This window comes from Odocoileus virginianus, chromosome 4, assembly GCF_023699985.2.
Source record: "Odocoileus virginianus isolate 20LAN1187 ecotype Illinois chromosome 4, Ovbor_1.2, whole genome shotgun sequence".
In the NCBI taxonomy this organism is placed as follows: domain Eukaryota; kingdom Metazoa; phylum Chordata; class Mammalia; order Artiodactyla; family Cervidae; genus Odocoileus; species Odocoileus virginianus.
In genome coordinates, this window is record NC_069677.1 from 35,844,160 (window position 1) to 35,867,206 (window position 23,047).

At 40.4% G+C, this 23,047-nt stretch overlaps 1 protein-coding gene across 1 annotated transcript in view; it reads left to right on the forward strand.

Annotated features, from left to right (window-relative positions):
* The first annotated feature begins 15,123 nt into the window (after nt 1-15,123).
* NCEH1 (neutral cholesterol ester hydrolase 1) overlaps nt 15,124-23,047 on the forward strand; it is a 67,763-nt gene continuing 59,839 nt past the window's right edge. The window contains exon 1 of the mRNA XM_020879598.2: nt 15,124-15,486. Within this exon, the coding sequence (XP_020735257.2) occupies nt 15,349-15,486 (138 nt within the window). The 5' untranslated portion in view covers nt 15,124-15,348. The remainder of the gene's footprint in view (nt 15,487-23,047) is intronic.

Below are 23,047 nucleotides of genomic sequence, written 5' to 3' on the forward strand. Positions count from 1 at the left end.
TGACCTAAAACAAATAGATTCCCAGTTATGTCTCCAGCTGGGCTTCCCTTGTGGCTCAACTGGTAAAGAATCCGCCTGCAATGTGGGAGACCTGTGTTTGATCCCTTGGTTGGGAAGATCCCCTGGAGAAGAGAAAGGCTACCCACTCCAGTGTTCTGGCCTGGAGAATTCCATGGACGGTAGTCAGTCCATGGTGTTGCAAAGATTCAGACACGACTGAGAGACTTTCACTTCACTTATTTCTCCAGCAGAAAAGAAGTCAGTCTATTTAGAATCAGCAGAGAATTGCAATTTGGTTTCTACAAGCACAATGAGACACAAGCAAGTCCTTGCAGGGCAAGGGAAGAATTCTTTGACAAAAGCGTGAAGAAAGTCAGGAGGGCTATAGTAAACAAAGAGTTTATAGCTTTTCATTGGCTAAATCCTTGACAGGAAAGTATTCTTCCTTCTGTCATTTCTTCTAACATTGCAGGGTGTGAGAGCAACTCACAATTGGCTTCCCAACTCAATTTTTTAAGGTTTCTGTTTATTAATATTTTTAGTTGTAATATTTGTTATCATTGGGTCAGTATCTTCTAATTTACATCACTCTTTACAATTACAGCATACCTTTTTTGTTTTTTTAATTTTTTCCCACACCACATGGCATGTGGGATCTTAGTTCCCCAACAAAATATCAAACTTGCACCACCCCCTCCATTGGCAGCACAGAGTCTTATAACCACTGGATCACCAGGGAAGTCCCTACAGGATACTTTCATTTGCATTCTCTCAGATTGTTCTCTCAACCATACTGTGATGTGGGCATTATTATACTCCCCTGTGTTGAATGAGGAGACTGAGGCTTACAGAGATTATCTCACAGCCAAGTTATTGACATAGCTGTGAATTGAATTAAGAGTCCATGTTCTTTTTTTTTTTTTTTGGCTGTGCCACACGACTTGTGAGATGTTTGTTAGTTCCCCAATAAGGGATTGAATTTCCACCTTCTGCAATGAAAGTGCCAAGTCTGAACCACTGGAAGAGTCCAGGCTCTTAACTGCTCCACTGCAACCACCTCAGTCAGAGCCTCCCCATTGCCAAAGCTGGTGCCAACCAGACCTTATTTGTTGAAATAGTCTGGTTTAGTGACTCCGCAGTCAGTGTGAAACAAACATGACTGTGCAGTTGGACCAGGTTCAAATCCCAGCTCAGTCATGTATTAGCTGAGTGACCCTGGGCAAGTGACCATTTCACTCTCAGCCTGATTCCTGTTGTGAAATTGAGGCCGCTGAAAGCATACCTCAGGGAATTGTCGTGGGTGATGGATGGGAGGGTGGGCAGGGCAGGATGGGCAGAATCTGATACTATTTCTGACTTTATTGTGTCTGTGGCTATGTTGTATGTTGAGTGTCACAGATATGATCTGGTCCCTGACATCGAAGAGCAGAGGGCCATATTAAGGTGGAAATGAGTCAGAGGATTCAGAATAGGAATTAATTCTATCAAAGAAGGCTTCGCATGGAAGAGAGTATGTAAATAAGGCTTTGAGAGCAATGAGGTCACTGAGTGGGTGCCCTCACATCTGCACAGAATATCTAGTTGACAAGGAATTTCATATGTCTTCTCTTGTTCTCCACAATAATGCTGGGCTAAGATGGGACTTTAGCAGTTTACACCTTTGCAACTGGGGAACCTGAAACAGACCATATTCAGTCAAGGTCACAAGTCAGCAGGGAGTTTCCTGTCTTCTGACTCTAGGCTAGTGCCCAGTACCTCCATTCCTTTCAGAATAAAATGACGCCAGAGTATCTGACTGTCTTGGGACAGCTTGACAGAGCTTGTATGCCTCCTCTGGTCTCTGGTTGAAGAGACAAGAGTCATTCACATCTTCCTGGACTCCCACAGGGGACAGGCCCCACTTACTTCAGAAGGGGAAGATTTGTGCAGATTCTCCTTCCATTTCCCATGGTCCACTGCTGCAGTGTAAGTGAAAGGGGTGGTCATAGAGGTAGGTGCTTGCAATGCCCACCTTTCTCCACTCCCTGAGGCCCAGGCTAAACAAGTTCAGGGGCCCAGCATCTCTGCAGGAGGGAGAGGCACATTTGGTCTCTAACCCCAAAGAGGCGGAGTTTGGACTCCTTCCTATCCCTACTAATGATAAATGTGTCTAGTTAAAAATCTGCTACCCTGACTTGTCAGCTGTGGAACAGGCCTGGGCTGGGTGGACTTAGAAAGTCATACATGGACTTGGAAAGAATGGAAAGAATAACAGTTTAAAACAGCAAAAGTAAAAGAGTTAGCGTAAAAGATAATCTAAAAACTAGAGAGAAGCAGTTATTAAGTAGGTGATCAAAGAATTTCTAAACTTAATGAGACCTTCATTTACTAGAAATAAGCCAATTATACAATAAAAAGCTCATTATATGTATGTTTTTCAGAATAGCTAGGGAAGGAAGTCTCTTCTTTACTAGAAGTAGAAAGAACACAACTTCCTTTGTTGGATGCTGAGGTCTTTACTACTGATTATAGACTTGATCTTGCAATTCTATATTCATTAAAGCTCTATAAAGTAACATGTAATGAGTTAGTTATGGGTATTGTAAAAGCTGAATGATTCATTTTTACCTAAGGAAAGGAAAAATAACTTTAGGCCAATAAGTCTAGAAGAGCTTTATTATGGTTCATGTTTTTTTCCAATGATAGAGTTTCTTGCCAAATAAACATTTCTGTAATTTATGATGACCTATTGAACTGACACTGTATTTTAATGATTCTTTATTTTTTCCCACATAGATTACTTTTTCTGTGTGATAATTATTGTATTTTTCTTTAAAAAGTACATTTTAGAACTGTAAAGTACCTTTTGGCATATAATTAGCCTGTATTTGCATACTCATATGACTTGTAGCTCTAGGAGCTAGAAGAAATCTTAGAGATACTAGATCCAGACTATTATTTTATGGATAAAGAAGCTGACTCAAGAATGATAAGTCATTTTCCCTAGTTCATATAGATAGTCTGTGATAGAGTCAAGTCACTAACTTCCTGCCAGTGTTCTATTAGGATAGGCTATTTGAGCAAATAAATTATGAAGGATTGTTTTATAAGTATAATTTTAAAATTGGATAAACACATGTAAATAGATGCAACTTTGAATGAAAGTCCACGTTTATATGGTATAAGATGGCACTTTCTTTTTTAGAATGTTTAGTGACTTTTTGTTTCTAAGTTATTTTTAACACATTATAGAGTCATGAATGAAGAAAATAAAAAATTTCAAAGTTAAAAGGAAAGTAAAATTATTCAAAGTTCTGTTATACAAACACAAATATATTTGAGGTATGGGTATATTTCTCTCCAGTTATTGTGTTTGTGTTGTTTTAAAGATAATTGTTGCCATAATATTAATATGTATTCATTCACTTACAACTAAGGAGTTTTTTGTGTGTGTGGTAGTACCCTGTTTTATTTATTTATTTATTTTTGGTTGTATTGGGTCTTTGTTGCTGCTTGCAAGCTTTCTCTAGTTGTCCAGAGTGGGGGGTACTATCTATCTGGTTATCATATGCAGGCTTCTCATTGCGGTAACTTCTCTTGTTATGGCTTGTGGACTCCAGAGCACAGGCTTGGTAGTTGTGGCCCACAGGTTTAGTTATTCCATGGCATGTGGGATCTTCTTGGACCTGGGGTCAAACCCATGTCCCCTGCAGCATTTGCAGGCAGATTCTTAACCACTGGACTACCTGGGAAGTCCTGGTACCCTATTTTTAAAATTATTTTAAGAACAAGGTATTCTGTTTGCATTTAAATATAATATTTACTTATTTTAATATGTAGAAGAAACTTATTTATATACAAATATTTTTCTATAAGAAACCATTTACATTGTTTCCAAGGTAGTTAAAAAAAATTAAATAACTAATCTTTACCAAAGAATGTTTTCTACATAAAGATTCATATTGTAGTATCATTTATAAAATAAAATTGGATACTGTTTATTTATCTACCTTTCTTAACATTTGTATGATCTATTCTAACTTTATAAGTTTTTGGAGGAAAAATAGGACCCTGATAATTATTTTACATTCCCTGACTCTTGGAAAGTTAAACATTTTTTTATATGTCTCTTATGTTTCTTTACTAGCTGTGTTTTTCTACTACATGAATATAAACATTGTTCAAATGTATTTATCTTTATCAGTGGAGTTTTATATTGATAAAAATTTTAAAATAACAGAAATTTTAAGTGTTTAAACAAATGCATCAGAAGTCTACCATATTTTTCCTATGTGTAACAACTTATTATTGAGTTACAAACTCTAGAAGAAAAATATCCTAAAACAGAATTGACATGATAAAATGCTGCAATAGTTGAATCACTTTTCAGGAGTCTTGAAATTATAACTTGCTGAATTAATTGTAAAACTCCCCTTTTAATGACACACATGCACAAGCAAAAATTAAAATCTGACACTTTTAAACAATCTTTCCCTTTACCTTTTAATTCTTGGTTTCAGGAGTTGTTTGTTTGTTTAAGGGCAGAGGCAGTGATGTTAATATGATAGTGCCATAGACATCCCTCAGTTTTGTCTCCCGCCCCCCCCCCCCCCACCTCAACAACAAAAAAGTCAGGATACATCCATGGACAGAAGTGCCTTTTAGGGAGCTGTGGATTCTAGCATCATATGTCAAGGGACCCAGGAGGAGTCTTATCCTGTGTCAGGTGACAGGCAGACAAACCTTGATTCTAACTGTGGTCCTTGCAGTGACCCATAAACCATTTTCAGCCTTTCTCGATCAAGATCTGGTAGTCCTTAGAGGACACTGACTTAGACAATCACTCACAAAACAAAGAGCCTTTGTGGAAGTCCATGTTTGTAGAGGAGAAATGCCCATACTCCACTGGAGCCAAAAAAAAACAGAGATGCATTGAAGAGAGCATTTTGTAAAGACTAGAGGAAATGATTGCTGCTTCAAATGTGAAGACAGCAACACAAAAACTCAAAAGAACATGATGAATCAAGGACACATGACACCCAATGATCTTCTGGTACTGAACACAAAAACATGGAGATCTCTGGCTTAACAGATAAAGAATGCAAAATAACTGTTTTAAGGAAACTCATGAGCTACAAGAAAACAGAGACAATTCAGCAAAATCCAGAAACATGAACAAAATGAGTTTAACAAAGAGACAGAAATTGTAAGAAAGAACCAACAGAAATTCTAGAGCTGAAGAATAAAATGGATGAAATTAAATATGCAATAGAGAACATAAGAGCAGACTTGACCAAACAGAAAAATCAATGATATTGAAGACAAGAACTCTGAAATTATCCAGTCAGGAGAGATAAAAAAGAAAGGAAAAGAAGAAAGAAAGCCTATGTGAGTTATAGGATACTATCAAAAGGATCAATTTGTGATCAGGAGAAGAAGAGAAGGAGAAAGGGGTAGAAAACTTATTTAGAGAAGTAATGGCTGAGAACTTCCCACATTTGAGGAGAGAATTGGTCATCCAACCACTTCCCTGGTAGGTCAGTGGTGAGCCTGGTAGGCTACAGTCATGGGATCGCCAGAAGTAGGGTACAACCAAGTATGCACACATGGAAACACAACTAAGGATGCACGCATGGAAACAATGTTATGGGGCTTCCTTGGTGTCTCAGATGGTTTAAAAAAAAAAAAAAAAAAACTGCCTGCAATGCAGGAGACCCGGGTTTGATCTCTGGGTCGGGAGAATCCCCTGGAGAAGGCAATGGCTACCCACTCCAGTATTCTTGCCTGAAGAATTCCTTAGGCAGAGGAGCCTGGCAGGCTACAGTCCATCAGGTCACAAAGAGTCAGACATGACTGAGAGACTAACACTCACTTTTTTCTTGGATATCCAAGTTCATGAAGCTCACAGGTCACTACACAAAGTTAAAGAAACCCTCTCCAAATATCATATGCTATCCCTTATATGTGGGATCTAAAGGGAAATGAAACAAATGAACTTACAAAAGAGAGAGAGACTCACAGACTTAAAGAAGGAACTTACAGTTGCCAGGGGGAAGGCTGAGGGAAGGGATAGTTAGGGACTTTTGAGTTGGACATGTACACACTGCTATATTTAAAATGGGTAACTAACAAGGACCTCTTGTATAGCATGTGGAACTCTGCTCAATGTTACATGGCAGCCTGGGTGGGAGGGGAGAATGGATACATGTATATGAATATATATACATATGTATATTTATGGCTGAATTCCTTCACTGTTCACGTGTAAATATCACAATATTGTTAACTGGCTATACCCCAATACAAAATAAAAGGTTGAAAAAAAAATAAACCCTCTCCAAGACACATTAGAATAAAAATGTCAAAAATCAAAGACAAAGAAAATCTTAAAAGCAGAGAGGAAAAAGGAGAACTCTCAAAAGGCTATTAGAAGACTTTTCAGCACAAAACTTACTAGCCAGAAGAGAGTAAAATGCTATATTCAAAGTGCAGAAAGAAAAAAAAAAAAACCTGCAGCCAAGAGTACTTTACCTGGCAAAGCTGTCCTTGAAAGGAAGGAGAGATGAATACTTTCCTAACAAACAAAAGCTGAGGGAATTTATCACTACTAGACCTTCCTTACAAGAAATGCTGAAAGGAGGTCTTCATGCTGAAAGGATGATAATTAGTAACATGAAAACATATGACCATATATTTACAACACGTTGCTAAAGTAAATATGTAGTCAAATTCAGAATACTCTAATAATGTAACATGGTAGAGTGTTAAATACTTCACTCTATATAAAGTGTAAAAGATAATTCTTAAATAAATACACAATATTAAAAAAGATAAACTGTAACATCAAGAACATAAAAGGAGAGTAAAGAATAGAGTTTTGTATGCAATCAAAATTAAGCTGTTGCCAGCATAAGATAGACTGTAACATTTATAATTTATGTAAGCTTCATGGTAACCATTCAGCAGAAACCTAAAGTGGATTCACAAAAGGTAAGGAGAAGACAATCAAAGCATGCCAGTACAGAGAACCATTCATTTACAAAGGAAGGCAGCAAGAGCAGAAGAAAGGAATATAGCAACTACAAAACAACCAGGAAACAATGGATAAGGTGGCATATATAAGTTCTTACCTATTAATGATCTCTTCTTCACACTGGCAGCCTTTCAGATCTAAATATTATTATTATTATATTTATTTTTTGCTGTGCTGTGCTGTATGTGGGATTTTAGTTCCCTGGCCAGGGATCGACCCCCTGCCGGACTGCCAGGGAAGTCCCTCAGACCTAAATATTAGACTTTACTGGCTATAAACATCTATTGAACTTCAGCTATGTGCTTAGAGCTGAGAAGAGACCTGGACATAGGGCTTAGAGCAAGCACTGGAGTAGCTAATAACTTTAATTTGTGGTTCAAATTTTTAAACAGAATACTTCCTCGGAATATGCTAGTGACCTAACAAAAGTAAATGCCAATAGAACTAACCAATGGTTTATTTTTCTAAGATGCCTATTTAAAAACTAAGAGGCAGTAGGGAAACCTAACTGAATACATAACTCACTTGATTTATTTTTAACAAATTTAGTTGCTAAAATTAAAATGTCATCTTGACTATTTTACCCAGGAACTTAGCCCAGTAGACATTTTTGCAAGTGAAGAAAAGAGTGAAAGTGTTAGTCACTCAGTTGTGTCCAACTCTTTCAGACCCCATAGACTATCGCCTGCCAGACTCCTCTGTCCATGTGATTTTCTGGGCAAGAATACTGGAGTGGGTTGCCAATTCCATCTCCATATTCTTTATTTATTTAAATTTATTTATGGCCGAACTGGATCTTCCTTGTATCACATGGGTTTTCTCTAGTTGCAGTGAGTGGGCTTCTCCTTGCTGTGGCTTCTCTCGTTGTGGAGCACGGGCTCTAGGCCAGCAGGCTCAGTATTTGTAGCACGTGGGCTTAGCTGCCCTACGGCATGTAAGATCTTAGTTCCTAGACCAGAGATTGAACCCATGTCCTCTGCATTGGCAGGCTTATTCTTAACCATTGGACCACCAGGAAGTCCCTAAATCACTTATTCATGAGAAGTACACACTGATTATCCTGTCATTGATTTACATAAATAGAACTAAATCAGTGAAATGAATTCTGATTGTAAATCGCTGACTCTGGTTCTACCAGTAGTTCAGTTAAGAACAGATTTGTTAAAAAAAAAAAAAAAAGAACAGATTTGTTTACATCATTCACAAATCAACAGAAATTGATCCTGGAAAGTGTCATGCTCTTCCACCAAACCTTTGACACAATATGCTTGCATATGCCTTCTGCCCTTGTCTGTATACTTCTATGCAGACATTCCTTCTGCACCTCTACTATAAAACTTAGCAAGTTTTCTTCCATTCATGTTCCTGTTTATTATTATTTTAACTTTACTTATTTAATTTTTGGCTGTGATGGGTCTTCATTGCTGCTCACAGGCTTTCTTTAGCTGCAGTGCTCAGGCTTCTCATGGAGGTGGCTCCTCCTGTTGTAGACCGAGGGCTCCAGAGCACGCCAGCTCACTAGCTGCACCAAGGGCTCAGCTGTCCCGCAACGTGTGGAATCCTCCTGGACCAGGGTTCGAATCTGTGTCCCCTGCATTGGCAGGCAGATTCTTAACCATTGGACCACTAGGGAAGTCCCTTTTCCTGTGTATTATATATTTCCTTTTCTACTAGACTGAGAACTCTTTCATTGTACGGATATTGTCCCATTCCCAAGCATAATACACTGTGCAACACTTAATAGGTCAGTGGTAAATGTTTGCAGATTTTAGAAAATAAATGACATCTATGTCCAAAGATAAGTTTCAGTTCAGTTCAGTTCAGTTCAGTCGACTCAGTCTTGTCTGACTCTTTGTGACCCCATGGACCACAGCATGCCAGGCCTCCCTGTCCATCATCAACCCCCGGAGTTTACCCAAACTCATGTCCAGTGAGTTGGTGATGCCATCCAACCATCTCATCCTCTGACTCCCCTTTTCCTCCTGCCTTCAATCTTTCCCAGCATCAGGGTCTTTTCAAATGAGTCAGCTCTTCACCTCAGGTGGCCAAAGTATTGGAGTTTCAGCTTCAACATCAGTCCTTCAGGACTGATCTCCTTTAGGATGGACTGGTTGGATCTCCTTGCAGTCCAAGGGATTCTCAAGAGTCTTCTCCAACACCACAGATCAAAAGCATCAATTATTCAGCACTGTTTTCTTTAGAGTCCAACTCTCACATCCATACATGACTACTGGAAAAACCATAGCTTTGACTAGACGGACCTTTGTTGGCAAAGGAATGTCTCTGCTTTTTAAAATGCTGTCTAGGTTGGTCATAACTTTCCTTCCAAGGAGCAAGTGTCTTTTAATTTCATGGCTGCAGTCACCATCTGCAGTGATTTTGGAGCCCCCCAAAATAAAGTCAGCCACTCTTTCCACTGTTTCCCCATCTATCTGCCATGAAGTGATGGGACCGGATGCCATGATCTTAGTTTTCTGAATGTTGAATTTTAAGACAACTTCTTCACTCCCCTCTTTCACTTTTATCAAGAGGCTCTTTAGTTCTTCTTCACTTCCTGCCATAAAGGTGGTGTCATCTGCATATCTGAGGTTATTGATATTTCTCCCAGCAATCTTGATTCCATCTTGTGCTTCTTCCAGCCCAGCATTTCTCATGATGTACTCTGCATATAAGTTAAATAAGCAGGGTGACAATATACAGCCTTGACGTACTCCTTTTCCTATTGGGAACCAGTCTGTTGTTCCATGTCCAGTTCTAACTGTTGCTTCCTGACCTGCATACAGATTTCTCAGGTGGCAGGTCAGGTGGTCTGGTATTCCCATCTCTTTCAGAATTTTCCACAGTTTATTGTGATCCACACAGTCAAAGGCTTTGGCATAGTCAATAAAGCAGAAATAGATGTTTTTCTGGAACTCTCTTGCTTTTTCGATGATCCAGCGCATGTTGGCAATTTGATCTCTGGTTCCTCTGCCTTTTCTAAATCCAGCTTGGACATGTGGAAGTTCACGGTTCACGTATTGCTGAAGCCTGACTTGGAGAATTTTGAGCATTACTTTACTAGCATGTGAGATGAGTGCAATTGTGTGGTAGTTTGAACATTCTTTGGGATTGCCTTTCTTAGGGATTGGAATGAAAACTGACCTTTTCCAGTCCTGTGGCTACTGCTGAGTTTTCCAAATTTGCTGGTATATTGAGTGCGGCACTTTCACAGCACCATCTTTTAGGATTTGAAATAGCTCAACTGGAATTCCATCACCTCCACTAGCTTTGTTCATAGTGATGCTTGCTAAGGCCTACTTGACTTCAATCACATTCCAGGATGTCTGGCTCTAGGTGAGTGATCATGCCATCATGATTGTCTGGGTTGTGAAGAGCTTTTTTGTACAGTTTTTCTGTGTATTCTTGCCACCTCTTCTTACTATCTTCTGCTTCTGTTAGGTCCATACCATTTCTGTCCTTTATTGAGCCCATCTTTGCGTGAAATGCAAAGGTACCTAACCTTTAAAGGAGTAATAACTTTGGGCTTCCAAGGTGGCACTAGTGGTAAAGAATCTGCCTGCCAATGCAGGAGACAAAAGAGATGTGGGATATATCTCTGGGTGGGGAAGATACCCTGGAGGAGGTAATGGCAACTCATTCCAGTATTCTTGCCTGGAAAATTCCATAGACAGAGGAGCCTGGTGGGTTACAGTCCTTGGTGTCTCAGAGAGTCAGACATGACTGAACATGCACACACACCTTTGGTCAAAGATACCAGCTTGTGTTTTACTTCAGAGTATCATTCTCCTTTGGTAGTACCTGAGCTAATGCTGACCAATGCTGGTTTAAAAAAAAAATGGTGTCTCATTGTTTTCTACTCACCTGATTTACCTTTAAATTTTAAAATTTCTGTATTTTTTTAGAAGGTAGGTGTGTATGTGTGTGTGTGTGTGTGCACGCACGCACGCGTGTGCATGGATGCACAGGCGTGTGCACACAATAGGTTCTTTGAGGAGTGCCATGGTCATTTTTCTGCAAAGCAAACAGCCACTGATACCAGCCATGATCCTTCCCACATATACTCTGCTCCAATCAGCCTGAAATCTGAACAGTACAGCTTTGAGTTAGAAGATTTTTATCACCCTTCACAATCTGTGAGTATGTCATATCTCTCCCATATCTAAAATGTGTTCTAAATCTGCCCCTTCCCTCTGTCCCACCACGGTGGCCCCTCCAAGTCACCATCCTCTCTGATCGGGATACTATTCTCTACACCGCAGCTGGAGTGGTTCTTCTCAAATACAGATCAGATTCTGTTGCTCCCTTGCTGCAAGGTCTCCAGTGGCTCTCCATGGCACCTCATCATCATGTCCTACACAGTCCTAGATAACCCACCCTTCTGCACCCGTGCTACCTCTCGACGGCCTGATCCACCACACCCCCTGCAGAGAAAGCTGTCTCACCAGCTGTCTGTTCCTTGACCTGGTGACATTTCAAGGCCACTGCACTTGTTTCCTACCCTCTAGATTCCTGCATGGCTAACTCTTTAGACACTCAGGTCTCAGTTCAAATGACATCTCCTTAAAGAGGGCTTCCCTGATGGCTCAGCAGTAAAGAATCTTCCTGCAATGCAGGAGACCCAGGAGATGTGGGGCTGGAAGATCCCCTGGAGGAGGGCATGGCAACTCCAGTATTCTTGCCTGGAGAATCCCATGGACAGAGGAGCCTGGTGGGCTACAGTCCAAAGGGTCACAGAGTCAGACATGACTGAAGCAACGTAAAATACTGAAGCAACTTAAAGAAGTCCCCTTCATCACCCAGTTTAAAGCAGCAACCAGCCACAAGGTGTCACACCACACTGTTCTATTTTCTTCCCAGTCCTAACCTCTTGGCAGCAGAGTTGAGTGGTAAAGCACATGAGCACAAGAGCCAGACTCCATGGGCTCAACTCCCAAGTACACCTCTACTACGTGGGTGACTTGGGGACAAGCACTTCATCCTCCAGTGCCTCTGTTTTCAAAATAATAAAAGTACATACTTCATGAGAACTGTTGTAAAGACTAAATGAGTTAATATATTCAAAATGTTAACCACAGAACCTGGGTTGTAGTTATATTGTTTATCTGTTGTTTGCCTTTCCTTTCTGTACCTTCATTACTCTCACTCCACAACCACCATCACCACCAAACACGTAAAAATCAGAAAGAGCAGAGAGCTTACTGCCTTGCCCCCAACTCCTTTATTTCCTAGTGTGGACCACTATTTGTTCATTCATATTTGTTGAATGAATGAAGTATTAGAAACAAATGATGAAGGTGTTTAAATTTATCTCAGATGCGTTTCATTTTTTTAAGGACTCTCAGATCTACAGAAGAAGCACTGAAGATTATTAAGGTAGTGGTTTCTTTCTTTTTTTCTTAGTTTCTCTTAGTGCACTGCTGAAGAGAAGTTGCACAGCATTGGGAGTCAGGAGAAATAAATATTTTTTAAAAAATGTTTCTGTTTTTATATTCTCAGTTCCAACCAACAGTATTTAAAAAATTTATTACCTCAATTTACTTTTGGCTGCATTGGGTCTTTGTTGCATGCATGGGCTTTCTGTAGTTGCAGTGCTCAGGCTTCTCATTGTGGTGGCTTCTCTTGTTCCAGATGGGCTTCCCTGGTAGCTCAGACAGGAAAGAATCTGCCTTCAATGCTCTTGTTGCAGACCACAGATTCTAGGGCTCTAGTTGCCCCTCAGTATGTGGATTCTTCCTGAGCCAGGGGTCAAACCCATGTCCCCTGCACAAGAATCCTGGCAGGGGGATTCTTAACCACTGAACCACTAGGGAAGTCCAGAAAAAATAAATACTGGTTCTATCACTTACAAACTAGAAGAGGCTTCTTGAGGCTGCTCTGGGTCTCAGAAGGCTCATCTATATATCAAGCTTATTACTACTGACTGAAGACAGAAGGATGGGTCAGGTGTGGGTGGTTTGTTGTTACTTGTTTAGTCATCAGCTTTAAGATCTATGATTTTATGAATACAATCAAAATTCAGGAGAAAAATATTAAAGTCTATAACGTAAAACTCTGAATTATTTTACAGATTACCTGAAAGCAAATTAATGTCATCATTAATGTTAACATTAATTAAAATGTTAATCAATGCAATTGTCAACTGTATTGATAGCTCTGGGATTATCTGTAATCACCCACAGAGACTAGCTTCTAACTTTATGTACATATACACACCCACAAATTAATATATCTTTTTATGTTCAGAGTTACACTTTAATGAGTAACTACCAAAAGGTATAAAATGATGATCTCAAACTTGAATGCTTGAAACATCATTGAAGTATACCCTTCACATAAGTATTTTCCTCCAAACTTTGAATAGGAAGCCAACTTTCTCCCAGTAATCTCATTTTCAGCCCCCAATTTATGATTATTTTATTACTTTGGGTTACGCTAAATTTCACTTACTATATTAAGTTGCAAAATTATACGTGCCAGATGCTTTAAGGCCTTGATCAATAGGTTTGGAGTTATTCTCTAACCACTTCCTTAAAACAGTTCTTCCAAATTTTTCCTTCTGGATCTCTGGTTGTAATTCTTTTTTTTTTTTTTTTTTTCATTTATTTTTATTAGTTGGAGGCTAATTACTTTACATCATTACAGTAGTTTTTGTCATACATTGAAATGAATTAGCCATGGATTTACATGTATTCCCCATCCCAGTCCCCCCTCCCACCTCCCTCTCCACCCGATCCCTTTGGGTCTTCCCAGTGCACCAGGCCCGAGCACTTGTCTCATGCACCCAACCTGGGCTGGTGATCTGTTTCACCCTAGATAACATACATGCTTCAATGCTGTTCTCTTGAAACATCCCATCCTCGCCTTCTCCCAGAGTCCACAAGTCTGTTCTATACATCTGAGTCTCTTTTTCTGTTTTGCATATAGGGTTATCATTACCATCTTTCTAAAGTCCATATATATGTGTTAGTATACTGTAATGGTCTTTATCTTTCTGGCTTACTTCGCTCTGTATAATGGGCTCCAGTTTCATCCATCTCATTAGAACTGATTCAAATGAATTCTTTTTAATGGCTGAGTAATATTCCATGGTGTATATGTACCACAGCTTCCTCATCCATTCGTCTGCTGATGGGCATCTGGGTTGCTTCCATGTCCTGGCTATTATAAACAGTGCTGCGATGAACATTGGGGTGCACGTGTCTCTTTCAGATCTGGTTTCCTTGGTGTGTATGCCCAGAAGTGGGATTGCTGGGTCATATGGCAGTTCTATTTCCAGCTTTTTAAGAAATCTCCACACTGTTTTCCATAGTGGCTGTACTAATTTGCATTCCCACCAACAGTGTAAGAGGGTGCCCTTTTCTCCACAACTGATTGTAATTCTGCTGAAGTTCTCTCTCTGTCTCTCTCATTCTATATCCACTCCCCTCCCCCTATCTTTAATAGGAAATCTGGATTCAAATACTTTTTCTGTTACCACTGATCCACTGAAAGAATTTTTTTCACATAGTGTTTCCCATATATTTACATTAGTATAGACTCCTAGATATTTATTTAATGGTTTATAATCCATTATTATTATTTATTTTGATGCTAAAATTATCCCAGTTTTTGACATTGGAAGACCCTTAAAGCTGCCAACTATCTCCTTTTGACTAAGATCCCATCATTTTTCAGCACTTCCTCATCTTCTAGAACAGGTCCATCCTGTACTTTACCTGCCTCAGCCCTACAGTCTTTTCTCCAAGGAGCCATGGCAGAGTCATGGTTCTTTTTATTGGAGGATGAGATCTGGAAACCAAGATTTGTGTGCTTGATTTATTATACTACCTGCTTATCATTTGCTTGAGCTATAAGAATTTCTTCTCTCACCACCTATCAGATAGGCTTTACATTCCCTTGCAAATCTAGCTGTAGAAATCAGTGGATTTTTATTATCATTTTATTATCTTTCTCACATCTGACTCCATTTTGAGTCAGATGTGCTTTAGACAGACAGAAACTTAATGCAGTTAAGTTTCTGTTTGGAAACCTGCAGAAGGAAAGCCCTTGGTCACTGGTGTGCAGTACACACCTGTGTCCTCCGGAGTCCGCTGTTCTTCGCCCAGCACGGCCCCACAGCTTTCTCAAACCTGGAGTGTCTGCAACACTTTGCAAGGACACAGTGGAGGGGGCAAGTCAGCGCTCTGACTTCCTCCCGACGCCGCCTCTGATTGGCTCTGGGCATACAAGAAACGGGTGAATGAGCGGCTGGCCCTCGCAGAAACTTGCTTGAGGTCTTTGGGTGGTATTGCCCTTTCTTCCTGGTAGGTCCGGCAGGCCAGCCGAGCCGGAGGAGGATGAGGTCGTCCTGTGTCCTGCTTACCGCCCTAGTGGCGCTGGCCGCCTATTACATCTACATCCCTCTCCCCAGCTCCGTCTCCGATCCCTGGAAGCTGATGCTGCTGGACGCCACTTTCCGGAGCGCACAGCAAGTGGTGAGACGCAGCCCAGGGCTGATTCTCTCTCCCTTCTCTTGGGCAATATTTAAAGGGGAAAGAGAATTTCCGGCCTTGTCCCGTGAGATGCATATTTTTGTAGCGCAATAAGGCTATTGCTTTTTAAAGTCGTTCAGGCTGACATTTTCAGGATGTCGCATTCGCTTCTTGGCTAGCAGTGGGTTAGGTCTGTGTGTAGGTCTTCGTCTGTGTTGATACCGGAGAAGGTGAAGTTCTTGAGCAGAATTTGACGACTGTTTAAATCCTCGTCTTTCCTAAATGTCACCTTCTATCTTGGTTTGCAACGTCAAAAATCAAGCTTCCAGCGTTTTATAACCCACCCCTCCCCCAATTTGTTCTCTTATAGAGAGCGGCGGAGAGCGAGTTAAGTGTTGTAGGAAGGCTCTGGTTCCTGGGAATGCAGCCACCTTAAGAGCAGGCTTGGCACGGTGATCTCGCTCTCTGGCCGACAGTGGAGCCCTCCTTCCCAGGGGCAGCAGCCCTGGCTCCCCCAGTCCTTAGGGAACCGCGCAGATCTGCACGTCATGGCCGGCCCTCCTCGGCTCAGCCCAACAAAGGAGGCGGAGAGGCCTGGCTGGCGGCGGGAGAGGCTGTGGAGGTAGTGACAGCAGGTGTTTGCGTGATGCCCTTGTTTTCCGCCTGCGCTGCAGCCTTTCGTTTCTGTCCGTAACTGTGGAAAAGCTAACCTTTGCCTGAGCAAGGATATCCAGGCTTAGCCTGGCAGGGTGACAGTTCTCTTTACTGTACCATGAGTGTGTATTTTTTTTTAACCCCGTAGACAGAAGAATGTAACTTTCTGGTTTATTCTATTTGAGGCATTATTTTTAGTGCCAGACAATCTAAAATCCAGACTACAATCAACTGTCAAGTCTGAGCCCTATGACTGAACGGGGTTTTCCGAGCATCCTGCTCTATCTAAACTCCTGACCCTCCCCCCAAGCCGAGACACCTCCCCTCCCTCAACCTTGGGCTTTAACCTCAGGCTATTTTTGTAAACTCCTTTAAAGAGTGACAACTAGGGGGAGAGAGAGAAACAAACAAACAAACAGGATTTTCCTAGAGGGTTGATATTCCCTGTGCATTCCAACTGTGTGCAGTTTACCTAGTCTCTGAGGCGTTGTCCTATCAAAAATCCCTTAACTAGGGTATTATAGCACATTTCTAGGAAGATTTTGCCTTTCTTGAATCCAGCCACGTTTCCACCCTCAAGTCCCCTATTTTGTCTTAGGAAAGGTCTATGAGGCTATAGAGCCTCTTCCTTCCCTCCTGCTTACTACAGCATTGACAAGAGGAAAGAATGACCATCCCCTTTTCTAGCACTGGCTCCAAGGAAGGCCGTCTTGTGCAGGATGCTCTCCCTTCCTCCAGAAATTTTGTAGCTGGGGAGTAGCACCCTTTAAAGATTCTGGGATGCAATGATATTTACCAGGGTGGCTTAAATGGCCTTCTACAGTAAAAAAAGAGGAATGCCTAATGATAAGAAAAACAGAAAGAAAGAAAAAATAAGTCAAGCTACTGTGTTGGCCACAGAGATTATTCTTGCCTTTCTGATCACCAAGGAAATCTTCCCTATCATAAGTAATTTGGGAAAAAGCCATGATTGGAAAAATGCCTTTCTTCCCCAACAAAGCAACCCTTCCAGTAAGGCCTTTGGACCTTACGGTCATCTGTAGAGTGTGCCCTTAGCTGGTGTTTGGGAATGATAATGTTTATAGTGCCAGGTCACAGAGACAGATAAGGTAGCAAGTATCCTCACTGGACCCTGTGGCTGGGGTTGGGTTAGCACACAAGTGGGTCTCATCATTTGTCTTCAGAACTGTAAAATATCAGAAACATCATTCAGCCCACAAGGAAGCATATTCTACCCGGGAAAGCAATTTACCAGTGTCACTTCAAATTGTCCTGGGGAAAAGGCAATGTGCTTGACATTTGGTAGTAAACAGAGCATGTTAGTCATGCCTCCCTGAATCCCTCCTCAGCCAGGCCACTTGCTGGCTGCGAGGCTAGCCCATTAACTAACCTTCTCTGATCCTCAGCTTTCCTTGTAAAATAGGGCTGATAGCTATTAATGCTTTGTAAGAGTACTGTAATGTATTTTAATGGCTGGAATTGGTTGTAGTTATTCTTCTAAGTGGACTTCCCTGGTGGCTCAGATGGTAAAAGTGTCTGCCTACAATGCAGGAGACCCGGGTGCAATCCCTGGGTTGGGAAGATCCCCTGGAGAAGGAAATGGCAACCCACTCCAGTCTTCTTCTAAGTATTGTCCCAAAGAGCCACTGTGGGTTGTGGGGAAAATCTGTAGTACTGCTCAACTTTGTTGAAACAATAAAATAAAGGTAAACTAGAAGTAGACTACCTCCTTGAAACCCGGAATGCTACCACTAAATTGCCTGGCATAAAGTTTGTTGCCCACATCATTTTACTTTGAATTGTTTGACTCCGTTACAAAAGCTACTTCAGAGGTAAGGCTTGGTCAGCTTCCTAATACAGCAGGCACCTGCCTAACATCAAGAAATGTGAAGGCTTGGGACTTCCCCAGCGGTGCAGTGGTTAAGACTCTGTGCCTTTCACTTAAGGGGGCATGGGTTTGATCCCTGGTTGGGGAACTAAGATGCCATGTGTTGGGGGACTAAGATGTTGGCCAAAAAAAAGTGAATGCTACTTTTATTCTCCTGTCATTGGCAAATGCTTCACCACTCCCTGTCCCTTCTCATGTCCTTTATCTTCTGCAGATGAGTCAGATTATTGAGATTATGTTCATTGTGCTTTTCTTCCTTGGGGTCCTTCAATATTACCTAAGAAGAAGTTACTTAGGATCTTTCTCAAGTCATCTCAAACACAGATGCTACATTAGAGTCACCTAGGAAGCCTTCAAAAATCCTAATGCCCAGTTCACAACATATACCAGATTTATGCAGAATCTCTGGGAGAGGAGTCCCAGGAAGCAGTATTTTTTAACAGTTCCCAAGGTGATTTCAGCACGCAGCAAAAACTGAGAACCACTACTCTGTAAGTTAAATAATACACTGCTGATGTAGATAATATATTTTTCTTAAACTGTTCAAGTTATATTGCATACATGTTGCTGGAAATGAGCCCTTCACAGTAGTATGTTTATCAGATTAGTCAGCTGATACTTTGGCTCTAAGTCTAAGGAGATAAAATAGCTAGGCATCTTTCAGTGTGATAGCAAAGCCATCATAAGACTTGAACAGTGAAAAAACACAGACAAAAATAGTCTGGGAAGGGCAATGGAGAGAGATGTAGATGAAGATTAGGGGAACAAAAGGAAGGAGTTTGGTGGACGTTCTGAAGACATTTCAAAATACTGTGCAAGCAAAAATTTTTTTTAAATGGTAATCCTGGTACAGGTAGAGATACTGAGAAGTATACACTGCTGGAAAAAATGTAAATTTTAACAACTTTTTTGATGGTAGTTTGGCAGTGTCCATGGGAAGCTGTGGAAGTATTTATTCTTTGACCCTGGATGAATTCACATAATTATGCATATAGTCAAAGCTGTAGCTATAAAGATAGAAACATTTCATAGGTACAAAAATCTTTTTAAACTAGTCCAAAATCACTGCCATTTATGAAATATATGAGAGAACATTCAGCAACCTTTCTTTCCTTTTTTTATTTTCAGTGTTATTTTAAAGAATTTCAGAACTATAAGAGACTACATAAATATGGTAAACCCATATTTTGGAAACTATGCAGTCAAAAAATTAAGTTGTAAAAATAAAGTTTAATGATGTACAAGTGATTTATACTGGGCTTTAAGTGAGAAAATGCTACAAAAAACATATATGCCATTATACCATTTGAAATATCTATACATCAAAACAGATAGATTTATAAATCTATATGTAGATGTATAGAAAAAGCAGGACATAATTTAAAATATAGTGAGTATTTTTCTGGGCCATAAGGTTATATCTTCAGGTTTCCTATCTGTATAGTCTAGTTTTTCTGCAATGATCATGAAATAAGAAATTAATTAAAAACATTTTTGTAGTAGGTTTTCCACTTCTAAAGTGGAATTGAAATGCATATACATATCAATGTGATTAGTACTTCAGTAATTGTTCTATGAAGGAAATAATTTTATTTTATTTTCTATTTTGGCTGTGCTATGTGGCTTGTGGGATCTGACCAAAGATGGAACTCCAGCCATGGCACTGAGGCACTGAAAGCTCTGAGTCCTAACCACTGGACCACCAGGGAATTCCCTAAAATAGATTTCTTTAAAAAAGGTATCCTGGATCCTTTGACTGCTATCATGATAGCAGGTTTCATGTTCAGTCACTTAGATGTAACACAGATTGAAAGCTTAGTGTGTGAGTCTGACCCAGAAGAAATTGCAGCTTAGTATGATGAAGACGCTATGCTCATGTATAGCTATTAAAAAGGCAAGAGCTGACGAGTATTACAGAAGGGGTACAGTTACAGGAGCTCATAGGAGGGAGTGGTTTTGTATAGTTTAGAGGGGATGATAAAGATGATGACTGAAGGTAATAATGGGCCAGAGCATGACTTCTTACCTCAATCACCTCTTAACTTTCTAGTTCTTATCCTATGTATCCTTTCAGTGACATAATGTAAAAGAGAAATTATTGAAGCTGATATTTCTGCTGAATGCTTCCCCTGTTTCTTATAAATGACAGTGATTTTGGACTAGTTGAGCAAGGTTTTTCTTCCTGTAAAACTTGTTAAAATCAAATATGACCTCACCTGAACTCTCTGTGCATGATGTGCCTTTAGGCTGTGTGGGTATGCTTTGAATGACAGCTCAGCTGGGTGTCATGCAGAACTCCAGCTTGGTAACCTTCTTCATAAGCATTCATGAACTGGAATGTTTACTCCTAAATTTAACTTTAAAACATTAGTATATAATAGGTTTTCCTTATTGCCTTCTAGACTTGCCTTGACACATATTTCTTCAGGTAAATTAGAGATCTCACTCACTAAGCACAGTAATTTTTAGCTGATTTAGTGAAATTTTCTTTAAACACACCTGGCAGCAGAATGGCTTTAAGAATAGTTTGAGGATACAATATTTAAATAGTATTAGTTCTGACAAGTGAGCAAAATGAATTAGTCTCGATAGTACCTGCTGGTGGATCCAATCAAATATTAAAGTCAGGTTGATTCAACTACAAGTGTGTAAGGCAATGCCTAATTTGTAGTTCTCCTTTTCATTCTTTATTTTTTTAACTTTTTTATTTTGTATTGAGCTTTATTCAGTTTCCTTTTTACTTTTCCTGAAACTCTACAAATATGGCTCTGAGCACACAAATGCCAACCTTATTACTTTATTTTAGTGGGATATCCTATTGCTAACATGTGGCTTGAGCTTGATATGAAAATATTTCTGAGGTGTGAAAGTGCAATAGTCATTCTTAAGCATCCTATTAATGCACAATTATTTCTTCTTTTAAATTACTGAGCATATGTTTACTTTTACTGACAAATGAAACTATACAGTAACTGTCTACCATTTATTTTCTCCTTTATTTATGTTTATAAAGAATTAAGATGTGTAATTAAATTTCCTGGTGACAGGCCTAACTATCTTCCCTGCCTAATCTGAGATGTGTCATAGTGTGAAATTTTAACAGTCTTTTACTGTTTCCAAAATAAAATCGATATCCTAGCTTAATATCCTATCCTTAATAAAGTTAAAATTTAGAAGTCATCATTAATTCAGTGAACAACAATGCTAGGAGTTGATTAAACAATAAAACACATGTCTAATCTTTATGAGTTTACAGTCCAGTGAAGGAAGATAAATCTACTGACAGTTACAGAATGTGACTTGAATGATAGAGGAAGAATTATGATAGAGGCATTTGTGGGTTGCTGCCTTAAAAAGGACATCTAATGTTAACCCGTGGAGAAGGAAATGGCAACCCACTCCAATATTCTTGCCTGGGAAATCCCATGGACAGAGGAGCCTGGCGGGCTACAGTCCATGGGGTCTAAAAGAGTCGTACATGACCGAGCAACTGAACAACAACAATAATGTTGACCTTGGCATCAGGAGCAGGTGTTTCCCTTTCACACTGATATCAGCTCTGAATTATCAAGGCTGAGTGAGCATTTACAGTAAAGAAAGTCGCTCAGCCGTGTCCGACTCTTTGCAATCTCATGGACTGTAGCCTGCCAGGCTCCTCTAATCATGGGATTTTCCAGGCAAGAATACTGGAGTGGGTTGCCCTTCTCCAGGATATCTTCCTGACCCAGGGATCGAACCTGGGTCTCCCACACTGCAGACAGACTCTTTACCATCTGAGCCACCAGGGAAGCCCATTTACAGTAAAAATAACATCTATTAAGCATATCTTGAGCATTTACTCTGTGCCAGATACTGTGCTGTGTGCTTTACATACAGTTCATTTAGTTTGTGCTATAATTCTATGAGATAGGTGTTCTTATTTTCCAAAGGAGGAAACTGAACTGTAAAGAAAAGTAACTTGCTTTTGATAACAAAGCTTGTAAGAGGTGGAGCCTGTCTTACTGTGAGTTTAAGAGCTCAACTGTTGTGCTAGGTTGCCTTTCCATAAGAGCCAGCTGAGTGAAAGAGGTGAGGACGAGAAGAAGGAGAGAAAGGAGAGGGAAAAGGGCATCCCAGACAAAGGGAATGTTCCAGTGGGAGAGGATGGTACAAGCTAAGGCCCTAAAAGTAGTTCTGAGTGGCTGAAATGTAAAGCTCAGAAGTCAGAGAGGTGAGGTAGAAAGGAAGCACAGGCCAGGTAATAGGGTTCTGTGGGCCAGGAAAGAAGCCACTGAAAGGATTTCAGCAGGGAAATCACATGGTCAGATCTGTATTTGAGAACAGTTTTCTCAGTGGCAGTATAGAGAATAGAGTTTAAGAAAATAAATGAGGGCAAAAGACCACTTGAGAAGCAATTATCCAGATGAGAGAGGGGAGAGCATGAACTAATAAAATGGGACGGGTTTGGAGTGAGGCTGACCATAGCTGCTGATTGTGAGAGTGAAGGAGAGAAAGGAGTCAAAGATGACTTCTGGGGCAGACTCTACAGTGAATGGTGATGACGAGCCTGATTAGAAAAAGGAGCAGGTCTGAGGGTGAAGGTCATAGAGTTTGGTACCTTGCTTTGAAGTGTCCGTTGGACCAGTTTAAGGGTAGCTGTTCGTAAATAGTTTGCATATATAAGACCAGAATTTGCGGGGGAGAGAGAGCGAGCTGAACTTAAGATACGGGTTTGGCAGAGGTCAATGAATGGGTAGTGGTGGGAGCAGTGGGAATGAATGTGTTTAGAGTGAGAGGAGGTTTGGGGGATCCTACCAAGAAAACTCCAGGAGCTCACCAGTGAGAGGAAAGGAGGCCAGCCCTAAGAGAATGAGACCCTGAAGAACATAATTCTTTGGTTGTACCTTACATTTTTATAGCACTGCAGGTTTTACAAAGGGTTTCACTTACATGATCTCATTTTATTTTTACAATAAATAACTGGCTGACAATAGTTATTTGCATTTGTCGAGTGAGGAAACAGGTTCTGAAAGGGTCAATGAC